The sequence below is a fragment of the Sinohyriopsis cumingii genome, chromosome 3, assembly GCF_028554795.1.
Source record: "Sinohyriopsis cumingii isolate HCF-2022 chromosome 3, ASM2855479v2, whole genome shotgun sequence".
NCBI classification, from domain to species: Eukaryota; Metazoa; Mollusca; class Bivalvia; order Unionida; family Unionidae; genus Sinohyriopsis; species Sinohyriopsis cumingii.
Window position 1 is genome coordinate 76,959,978 of NC_142963.1, and position 12,440 is coordinate 76,972,417.

At 35.4% G+C, this 12,440-nt stretch overlaps 1 protein-coding gene across 1 annotated transcript in view; it reads right to left on the bottom strand.

Moving 5' to 3' along the window:
* LOC149803144 (polycystin-1-like protein 2) overlaps positions 1-12,440 on the bottom strand; it is a 67,037-nt gene that overhangs the window by 39,783 nt on the left and 14,814 nt on the right. Inside the window, exons 5-12 of the mRNA XM_089953892.1 lie at positions 10,034-10,490; positions 7,829-8,007; positions 6,575-6,811; positions 5,631-5,801; positions 4,475-4,635; positions 1,936-2,260; positions 1,125-1,541; positions 591-708 (exon numbers count right to left, since the gene is read on the bottom strand). Of these exons, the coding sequence (XP_089810018.1) occupies positions 591-708; positions 1,125-1,541; positions 1,936-2,260; positions 4,475-4,635; positions 5,631-5,801; positions 6,575-6,811; positions 7,829-8,007; positions 10,034-10,490 (2,065 nt within the window). The remainder of the gene's footprint in view (positions 1-590; positions 709-1,124; positions 1,542-1,935; positions 2,261-4,474; positions 4,636-5,630; positions 5,802-6,574; positions 6,812-7,828; positions 8,008-10,033; positions 10,491-12,440) is intronic.

Consider the following 12,440-nt stretch of genomic DNA (forward strand, 5'->3'; position numbering starts at 1 on the left):
GTATTGCATTGCATCAGAAAATGATGCAATCAACTGTGGATGATGTGAGCATGATGGTATTATGCAATGTTACATCATTATTCCGGATGTTGCTGCAGTCCTACTGGAGAAATTTACACAGTGAAACATAGAAAATGAGGTATATGAATATCTTCAAAACGAGAGCCAATACAAATTTTTCACGGTTATATTCGTGTTCGGCACACCAAAATACTACAGATTAGGGCCTTTTCAAGTCAGTAATGATTTCACTGTTGACCAGTGTAGCAGGCTAGTATTTTTTTAACGAAATCTGATTGAGGAACGTATTCGAAGGAAAATGAGAAGACTTAGGGACTGAGGTATTGTCTTCAAAGTTTGTAACTATTGTTTTATTGCAATAATTTTCAAATAAACAAAAACAATATTAAAATCTTTTAATGTTTATCATGATATGGAGCGATTTATAATTCATATAAAGGAATGGAACGAACCACATGTGACATGTATAGCGCACAAAATACATTGTAGTATAACATATATTTTCAGCTAATAATATGAAGTTTTTTCTAGGTGAAATTCATTGAAGTATAGTATATATGAAGTGATACCTGCTGTTCCTCTGACAGAGCCTTGGTACTGTCTCAAAACGGTCTCCCTGTCCAAAGTTAAGTCTCCATCTTTAGCAATGGTGAACAGTATTGACAAGGCAGCCGACAGAAAGAGTACCTTGCATTAAAAAAATACATATTTATTTATACATATATGTCCATGCAGATAGATGTCGCATAAGGAATCAGTACACTAAATGTACAAGTACATAATTATTACATGTATGTTTCTGTTGGGAAATGTCTTATACGAAATCACTACACTAAATAAATATTTCTTAATTTTTCATGAAATTCACTGTATTAGTTGCAAGTTCTGATCAACAAAGACTATGCTAGGCTTTAACTTGGACAGAAACTATAAAGACCATTTCGGCAGGTGTTATGCTGCATTTTCGAAATTGTGAATATTGCATAATTACCAACTTGTTAAAAGTATTTTAATAAAACAAATATATGATCAACTGTTCTTTATCAATGAACATTAACTATACGAGCAAAATATTATTACTTATGAATGCCCTGGTGACGTACCTTAAATGGATCAATGAATAATGCTGACTCCAAAAAAGACAAAATGAAACTAAGGAGCCATTCCTCCGACTTCTGTTTACCCCACTGCATGCTGTACAACATGATGAAGAATGCTGAGAGCAAGACGGACAATATACTGAGAAACCAAGCAATATACAAAAACCATGATGGCAGGTGACAACCTGTAAAAGTTGGATAGCCCTTAACGATAACGTGTTTTTCCAGTTCGATGCTTTCTTTCTTTTTAAAATTAATCCATTTGTCCATGATACGTAGCTTATAACGACTTGAGAAAGAAGATTTTGGCTTCGCTTTGGATGCTTTTTTCTTGTTCCTACGTCTGGACATTTTGAACAGGACAATTACTACAGTCATGATGGAGGTTGGAATGAGGGAAGATATTGTTGACACATACAGCTGTGAAAATAGAAAGCAAGGAAAAATAATTGTTCATCAAACTGCTTGAATATTTCAGAGAGTCTAAAACGAAAATTGCAGGGTCTATTTGAAAAAGTTATAAAATTTATGTATATCGTACTATCTCTGTTTCTATTAATTTACACAATATAATGTACCTTTGAAGTGTTTTACCTTAAGAGATCAATTACTAACCAGACCATTACTCTAACAGTGATGTTTTTTCCCGCCAATTAAATTGCACGTGTCGAACTCATCAAAGGGAACTGTAAAATTCGCTAAAATAAGAGGAACAAGTACAGGGAGCCTAATTTAAGTCAGATAATCTCAGACCTGTAATTAAAAGCAGAAGTTAATATTTTTGAAACTTATGCAGACTAAGGTGCATAAATACCTGTTGAAGAGTAAATCTGAATGGGCCCAGTTTAATCCCAGCTGTACTCTCATAGTTTGGATTTGGATTGAAGTACATAGCATTGGATATCATACTGAGCATTAGAAAAGTCAAAGCACAGGTTGCACGCTGTACGCGGTTGAAGCTGCTGACTTGTGGTCTGTAGAAAATGGAAACCCACATATGGTCATCAGACAAGCTGCCCTTGAAGTTTTGGTTCATACGGTGCTTGAATTTGTTCATACTTTCTTCATTACATAAAGGTATAATGCAGTCGAGCTCTCCATACTCCACAGCCAGCCAGCGTTCGACCAAAAATACAAAACTGAATGAAATAAAAATAATTTTGTTAGAAGTCAATAGACTGGGTTACAGTCATCCACAGATACGTAAATTCACATTTTTCACATACTTGTATTATCTTTTATTTTGTATAAACAGGTTGGTTGAAAAACGGAAAAAAATATCCTTTTTTCAGTGGAAATGCCTTACGGAACGGTCAGTATTTACAGATGATGGGGCCGATTTTGTGGATGGTGTGGTAAATTACATGTCATGTTGCATAGAAATGTCGCCGTTCTTCCAACAATATTACATATAAAGTCATACACTATCAGAAGAAATAAGACTGCGCCATAAATATGGAAATATTCCATAAAATTACTCCTGTACGAATTTATTAGGAAACTTTTGAATAAAAATGAATGTTCAAAGAGCTGAAGTAAATTGTAATTTGTTTTATAGTTTATCAATAACGATTACGTTCAACCTCAAACAGAGGCTACATTATTTTAGGACAGCAACCTTTTACATATTTAGCTGGTACATATAATGCCTCAAACTGTGTATTTGGTCCAATTAATTACTCTTTTCTTGTGAAAATGAAGAGATTTTTATTTTGTTAACATATGTCTTGCGTGAATTGATACAGTGAAGCTTGATGGAGTGACAGTACCGTAAAGAAATCTGGAAAATGCAACAATCCACCAGATTCCATTGCGTTTATTTAAATTTGTTCTTACTTCCTTTGATGAAAGTTTTGCTGTTGTTATTGACGATTGTAGTCGGCTTTCTTTGATGAAGGGTGCATGTGTTATTGAAGTTACTGCTAAAGGACAGACGTTTGTTTCTTATTGCGGCGGCAACATTGAATAAAAAATTGTAGAACACTGATTGAGACTTCAGATTTAGTCAGTATTCTTTGAAGTTTCACCAAATCTATTTTTTTATGTGTACATTTTAAAAACAAAGGGAATTAGCCGTCGTTTGGCCGATTGTAACAGTTACTGTTCCTCCCTTCCACAGTTGGTCGATTGTAGCTAGTCCTGGTAGCGGATAGACCAACAAGTACATCGCCGTTTCTTTTTCTCCTTGTTTTGTTGTTATTATTGTTTTTTTTTCTTCTTTTTTCCTTCACATTTCTGGTAGCAGAGGGATGCTGCCTTCCGTGCATGCGTCAAAAATTTAACAAGAAGGCTACCATGTGCTCTGTTAGGACGGGAATTACTACAAAACACGTGAGTGTTCTCAGGGGTTTAATTTTATGAGAAAAGAAGGGGGATTTTATTTATCATCGACTTACAAGGTTCAGTCAAAATAAATATATTAATTACTAGCAAGCGGGTGATAGTCCGACGCTATTTCTTCCGAAAGATCTAGGCTTTGTCACATAACCACATTGTATGAAGGGGCTTCGGATGGGTGAGTGAACTAAAGCATTCGCCTTTACAGCATACAGCCATCTCAACTCTGTCCGCGTGGATTTGAGCCTCGGTCTCAGCCAATATGGGCATGTCGGAAAGATTGCCAGTAGCTTCCCGTGCATCGGTTGTTCTTAGCGGGGCTTTCCCTGGTTCTTCCTTCAAACCCCCAAATTGCAACCGCAACAACAACACTGGCCAAGCCCGAGACTCGAACCCACTCAGAAGTGAGATGGCAGAGATCGGTAAAGGCGAGTATTTCAGACCATCCATCTTGTCAAAGAGTAACAGGCATACGAAACAGGTACGGTATGTTGAAATACAACAGGTCTTTGGCTTCAGTTATTGACAAGTTTCATGCTTCATGTTGAACTTGTTACAATGTTAGGAGTTCTTTTTCTTTAGACATATTTCGATCAAGTTTCCTCATTGATTACATAATTGTATACCAGTGTCTACAGTCCTCACACATTTAGAATATGTTCATCTCATCCTGAGAGAGAGAGAGAGAGAGAGAGAGAGAAGAAAAATGAAATTGACATAGATATGGAAATAAAAATGTGAATAACATGTAAAGAGAGATATATAACCTCAATGTGACATGGGAGTTATTCCATAGGGGATGTCGTCCCTATGACGATATAATTTGTTCCCCACTGATATATTTCAGTTTCTCATTTTTTGATATATAATAATATTAGTCAAATAAGCCACACAAGGTGATAATGTTTGTCCTAACATATCGGATTCGAAAAGATTGTCTCCGTTTTTTATACGTGATTTTCATCCTGTGTTTTACATGTTTGAATGTGAAATACCAGTAATTATCTAAAACTTACGTTTCTTTTCTTTGAATATCGTGGACGCTGATCCTATCGAGGTACCACGATGCCAGTCTGCCCCCTCCCGAATTGTCATGCCAGATTCTCAAATAGTTGAGCTGCCCCAAATGGTCAGAAGTTGACAGAAGGAAATTGAAAACAGTTCCAGTCTGAAATTCCTGTAGGATAAGGATCAAAAACTGGAATCAACTCGCGGTCGCTATGGATGGTAAACGATGTCAAAACAAATGATTGAAGAGCAAACAAGAAAAGAAACATAAAATCAATTGAGACTTATATTCATATTGCTATTAATTTTTACTTCATTATACATTGTACAACTAATGTATACTTCACGGTACCCTGTACTACTATTTCATCATACACTGTAGTACTAATCATTATTTCTTATCACATTCTACAACTAATTGATAATACACTACACTACTAATTCATAGTGCAGTATACTACTAATTCATACTTATAATACACTGTAATGTTAGGTCATAATCCACTGCTTCATGCTTTATAATACAACACCACTAACTGATACTTCAAAAGTTTACTCCAAGGCATTGCAATGAAGCAAACCAAGTATCAATAGTTGTACATTTGTATGAATTTATATTTTATGGAAGAAACGAGAGACTGACTTTTTCTTTGAAAATTTAAGACGTTAGATAAGCTTTGATTTTTTCATAATCAATAACAATTTCCTACATTTTTCTTAAATTGTGCTGCCATGTTTGTAATACAAAAAATGCAAAATTCCAACGTAAATTTGGACAATAAAACATGCTGTTTATGAAAAAGAGATTTTTTTTTTTTACAGATTAAAGCTATAAGTAAATTCGACTTAAGAAAACAATTCTCATATTCACATAACATTTGTGGAGATATCCCACCCCGATATTCTTTGTAGAAGAATTTGACATTAAAGTGCAAGGGGTGGGGTCGATGATATTTTCAAATCTTATAAAATCTTAATCACATAATCGAAGCTTGTTCTACCAACGTAGAAGAATTAATAAATGTCGCATCTATAGAAAAGTTTCTGCTTCTTAATTTTCAGTTTCAAGACGTTTTATTACGTTATATACAAATTTTTACATTAAATGTCGTAAAGTACTCAGATGTTACGTTTTTGTAGACAGATTGTTCTGTTTGTACTTACATTTCTAACTCCGTCGTAGAGTTCTCTGACACCCGTGTCCGCATTGACACCAGAGAGAACAAACCCCACCTTAGAGCGGGTGCCGGAACCGGGCCTCGCTCCAGTGTATACCCGCAGAAGGTAAAAATAGTTGTCATCCGGAAAATTGTCAGCCAATGGTGTCACTCCCCACTGTAATTTGAAAAAGACCTCTTAAGTTTGCCATGCTCGAAATTAAGTGTTTCATATTTCATCGCCATTATCATATCTTTTTGAAATTGTTATCAGCATTGTAATATTTGCGAAAGATATACGTTATGCATTATTTTAACAAACAAATATATTAAGCACTGAGTTTGGGAATTTATTTATTATTATTTTGCTTTTCAGATAGTTTCTAAGCATCAGACCCTTTCAAGTTATGCATTATAACCCACTGATTTTAGGGACATGAGGTAAACGATGATACGCATGATATATATAATGGGGGAAAGTAAATGTAGAAGTTATGACACTAACGTCTATCCATGTTAACAAAGCAATCGTACGTGAAAAGATTTTTGAATTATGTTCCATTATTTATAGTAGCAGTTAATATTATTCTTTTTCAGAACAAGAGAATGCGATCCTTCAGCAACAACAAAAAGGTGGGGGGGGGGAGGGAGAAGAAAAGGAATCGAAGGCATTTTGTCTGGCGTACCTGAAGACGACTTGGCGCTCTTTGACGCGTTGTAGCTGAATGCAGGTCTTTCAGTGCACATTTTTTTGCGCCTTTAATCAAGAACTCAAAGATCGTCATTGCGTGGTAAGAGATGTTCAACTACAGCTGTATATTCTACATAACTCACAAATTAAATCATTACCATTGATCAACAGGATGTTAAAGCGTTTTTACAATATAATCTATTCCATGAAACGTTTCTCCAAGAAGTATCATTTTTGAGAATAACAGGTTACAGCAGTACCTTAAGTAGATCCCTTTTATCCTGCCGTCTGGCCCATATGACCAGTACAATATATCCAGTGAAGATAAGTATCAGTGTGGCCATCACAGCAGCCTGGCTTAGGGCATCGAACTTGAGGAACACGGCCGAAAAATCGATGGCATTGGGTGCAACGTAAAATGAGTTCCCAAATGTCATCTCAGCGCCTGTGGCCTTGCACTTACAATATACGGCATTCTGATCAGGTCTCCATGTCATCTAAAATCAGTTTTAAAAAAAAGAAAAAAAATGTACATCATTGATGATACATAGTCTTCCTCCTCCTCATCGCAATAGTCATCATCATTGTCGTCACTGTCATCATTACGATCATCATCACCGATACTACAAAGCGCAAACTATTAATGTCGTCATTGCTATAAAAACTCCTAGTTCCGAAACATGTCAAAATAGGCGTAATCCTCCTTCTCTACTCTACTGATTTTCCTTTTTCCTTTCTATTTATGTTATATATATATATATATATATATATATATATATATATATATATATATATATATATATATATATATATATATATATATATATATATAGAGTACAATCCTTGAGAGAACTATCAGGTTTATAGAAAATGATGGGTATAGAGTTAGGTATCCGAAATAAGTCACTGGTGGTTCCTGTGCTTCGAGAACATTTCAGTCAAAGAATAAAGTTACATAATTTTGGGTTTCGAAAAGAAGATCTTATCTAGTCCAATGTGAAATCCGTTAATTCTGAAATGCAAGGTCGTGGTCATGGTATAATAACTAGGATAAAATTCCGTTGCGCCACAACTATCAGGGGTCCCACCTCCGAAAAGATGATTTTTAAGATGATTGTTGTTGTTGTAATTCATAAGGGCCGACTAGAGAAGTTTTCCTAGGCCCCACAAATTCTGTCCGCGGCCTTGCTGAAATGCATTGCACAGTTAAAAATCAACATATTTTAATCAGTATCGTAGCACATCCGGGAACCAGCGATGGATCACACCATTTGAAACCAGGGGTTAAATATTTACGTACTTTTTTGCTGTAAAAATAATCCTTGAAATAGGGGAAAAAAATCATGTTGTAAATTACCAAAATGAGATGCACATGAAATATATGATAACATGAGATAAGACAAATTTGCTAATTTAAAGCATCGAATGTTCCATATTTCATTAGAAATTAAATCTTCCATCTTCAGAAACATGGGACATAGAATAATCCATTATTGTTTGTAAAGATGACTTACATCACATCCGTTCCTTATCCACCGTTGTTCTTCTTTCAACCAAACCAAGCATGATAAAGTTATGGTTCCAAAGTCATATGCGCATGACTCGGGGTTGCCTGGGTTAATGCAAGTCCTAGTGTTGTTTGATACTGTGTTATTAACTGATTCCCTTTTAATTCTGTTTGCAGTCTTGTCTCCTGAAAAATATTTAAGTGTCATTCATGCATATCGCAATATGAGTTTTGCAATGATCAGAATTGTAAAGAATCTCAACAATGGTTGATTGAATATACACCCGTTTTGGAAAAATTTTAATAAAATAAAATATTGTTCACATGAAGCATATACTTTCAATTAACAAAATGTATGCTATGTTTACATTTCAATTTTTGAATGTTAAAATTTTAGTATGACATTCAAAGTATTATAGTTCTATCTAGTCTGCTTATCGTTCTTTAAGAAGCCACAACATTATAATATCGAGAACACTCACTGCCATATCTCAAAGTCTGGAAGCCAGTACGAGCTTAGAATTGAATCAAAAGTACCAATTCTGATAAACACTTTGATAATTTTTTAATTTCTGAGTCACACTCACATTTGAATTAGTTATACCCATTCAAATGCTTAAATCAGTAGATGATAACAAACGTGTTACGTGGGCATCACATCCGGGACATTAATAATTCAGCTATGGGTTTGTTTTTGTGTGATATCACAAGATGTTCGAAATATTAGTGCATTTGAAGCAAGATTCTCTAAAAGTGAAGGAACGTATTCTTAAAAACTGGTGTGATAGAGTCACGCATTAGTCAATATGACTATATTTCCATTGGATTGCCTATTTATGCCCATACATCTTTCGAGATTCCGATGCTTAAGTCATAAAAACTGGAAAGAGATTGACAGACATAATAGTATTACTACTTAGTACCGTTTGTATAATTTTGTTATCGCAGTAATTTGGGATACGTATAAGATGAATGTCATGCCTATTTCATTTGAAACATTATTAAAATATACCAGAAAAATAGTCAGACAAACCTTAATATAAAAATACATCTCAAGAGAAATTGGATGGTTTATGTATATATATATATATGTGTGTGTGTGTGTGTGTGTGTATGCACAGCGCTCCCTCGATTATCCACACATTTTGTACAACTATGATTACGGGTGCCAGATGATAAAGGTTGTTTTTTTTCCTCATAGGCAGACAGGCAAAGATAAATTCAACCACTGGATCGTCACACCATGATACATATATTAATGAAATGAATTTGATTTCAAATAAGCTTTTCACATATTTACAGAAAATTATTTGACAACCATTTACAAAATGCTTGCATCGGTTTGCTTTCAATTAATTAGCTTTGTTGTTAGCATTAAGTGATACTGGCTATTGTTCTAAACGGTCTTGAAGGCAGTCAAAAGCAGTGGCTGGCAGTAAATACTGTGCCAAACACTGGTGGTTTAAGAAGAGAAATGATTGGCTGAAAGCAATGTGCCGTGCGCTATTTGGTTCCCTCGATAAGTAGAAATGACTGGCGGTAAGCACTGTGCCGTACATTATTCTTGTCATTATAAGAATAAATGACTAGCGATACGCACTGTCATACACTATTGGTTTATCGAGTGAAATGACTAGCGGTAAGCACTGTGTGATATACTACTGGTTTCTTATGGTAAGTCGAAATTACTGGCGGTATGTACTGAACCATACACTACTGGTTTCTCAAGATCAGTAGACAAGTTTAGCTGTAAGCACTGAGCCATACACTATTGCTTTTTCGAAAGAAATGACTGGCGATAAGCACTGAGCCATACACTATTAGTTACTCTAGATAAGTAAAAACCTATTTCAGATAGTACTGATCGCCTTCATGGTCGATAATGAAAATCACTCATTGAGTCGTTCTCACTGTCAAACATGGCCGTTATTTGAGATCTGTGATCATTAATATGTATTATTTTGTACTTTGATTATGAGATGGCGGATAGCGAGGGTGACGAATGAAAGGAAAAATCAAAGAGCAAATCAATTGATATATCTGTTGGTGCAAACTAGGGTTGGTGAGAGACTGGGGAAGGGGCTGCGATAAACTGAGGGATCACTGGGCATTCCGAGTGACATGATGAATAAAAAGATCGAGGAGGCGAAATTAACAAATGGAAAACAAAGTTGTGAAAGTTCAAAATACTTAATAAAACTGATGGACTAACCATCATTTGATGCTGTAGTTTGTAGATATTCTGATCGCAATCCAAGGTAAGTCAACCCTTCGTGGTTATCTAGTTGTCCAGGTTCCACACAGGCTTTCCAACCATTGGCTTCATTGCACACGATATTAGCATCGTAATCAACCAATGTTGGATTGCCATACTTTTTGACGTATATCTGATATTGATAGATGCGACTGTCTACGGGTTTTAAGATCATACAGGCGTAGTCCTTGCTTGACCGGATGAAAAACTTATGATAGGAAAACCTCGAAGCATCGTCAGAATTCATTGCAGGAAAATAACGCACCAGCTCTGGAGTTTTCACCGTTTGTTTTGTCGTTAGCACTCCTGTGAAATTTATTCCAAAGTTGAATGTAGAGGTCTCAGAGCTGAGAAACCTTGATTCTCCATCTTTGTCAAATTTATAGGCACTTCTGCCGGGCGACATGGAAGAAAGCTAAACGAATGAATCAATGAATAATGTAAAAGCTATGACCAAAATTACAATCTTGATCTGATGTTACTCAGCTCATAAATAATTATAACATGCTTAGAATTCTAACGTCTTTGGCAGATAGTGATATCACGTGCAAAGTTCTCAAGCCAAAAATACTAAAGCTCTAGAAGGGAAAATGTATATTAAAAGAAACCAGCTCTCGTGGTAATTACTTTTAAACTATTTAATGTTGGTAGTTTTCTTTTCCAAGTGTTATGGAAGGGAAAATTTGACTGATAAAAACACTAACAAATCTTATTTTTCAAACGCTTTCAAATGTATTATTTAACCATTCACAGAAAATAATGTTGAAAATTCACTTGAAACACAGAAATTCCACTAAAATTAATTGCTTTCTATTTTGATTACAGGTGTTAAAGCAGTCAACAGAAATGATACATGTGCAGCATGCACGAAGAGGTACATCAAGTCAAGTAAACTAATTTTATATTTTGGAGAAGGAGAGAGAGTTCGGTGTGGTCAGTTTGACAAGGTTATGATTAAATGTATCAAGAGCAATAGAGATATACTGATATTTCAGTTAGTGCAATTAGTGCAAGAATGACTCTATAAAATTATAAATTTGTACATATGTTTGTGTTAATTAGAAAATTTTGCTCTGTACATATGTTTGTGTTAATTAGAAAATTTTGCTCTGTACTTGTTGAAACGCTGTAAAGCACAGAATGATTATAGTGCGCGCCCAATAGGATGACACAGTGTTTAGATGCAGGATATGCAGGATATATATCTATCTGACTGACTTAGAAATGGCAGATGCTCTCCAATTCGATACGCCATATTGCAATTATAAGCATGAAATTTCCGCTAGTAAATATTATGGTTCATGGACAGAGACGCTCTTCCGTGAGATGAAAGTTTAAAGGATATTGGATCGTCAGGATCAAGCAAATAAAACATTTATGCTCGGTCACCGTTAGTAGATAATCGTACGGTGGGCGCTGGCGAAATGTTGTCGGGCTAACGTGGGGCCATTCTTTAATTGGCAACATTTAAAAAGTGCTGGATGGCAACATCCATTTCGACTTTTGAAAAACACTAACTGGGCCAATACCCCGTAGTTATAATGCCAACGATGGCATATATGCATTGGCACTACGTCGGTCCAGTTATTTCCCCAAGTTTAAAACTTTCTAGCAGCAAAATAAATTACGTGATGCTAATTAAACTAAACCTATAGAGCTGGCATAAGATGCAGTGATTTCCTGAACATCTCGGTACTTAATCATTTTAACTTTCTTTGGGGGGTGGGGTGTATTATACAATCATTGGAACATATTTCATATTACAATAATTGTTTCATACAAACTGCATTGTTTTCATGAATTTTGGATTTTTATATCTACATATATTTGACAATCATTTTCGGCACAGAAATTAAACAAACCGTCGTTGAAACCAGATGCCATGGTTTTATTCGAGCATGGCTTGGCGAAAATGTTTACCTTTGACAGTTTAATTTCTACTTTTGTAATTAAATCTAAAGAAAAGGATTTCTTTATACCTAGTTGTTGATTCACGCGAGGAATAAGACAGCAAGCAGAGATAGACTCAATCTCTGTAAAATTGCAGACATCAATTTATGTAAAATGTCTTGTGGCATCACACATGGACTACCAAACATCGTTTTGCTCACTTTCCCACCATTAGGCGGACGATGCCTTTACAACATTGGACAAACGTGGGTGTACTATCTTTTCAGCAGCAACATGTTCGCCATGAGGGCAAACTATAAATATTTACATCCTTCGAAGCAAGTTTTGTACGCTTTCATGGATATAACACAAGGTATATTACAGGGGCACTGGGTTATTTAAAGCTTCTTTCTAGTAGTCCTTGTTTTCACAAACATTTTCAAAGAATTTGTAACGTACTCAAACTTAGACTGAC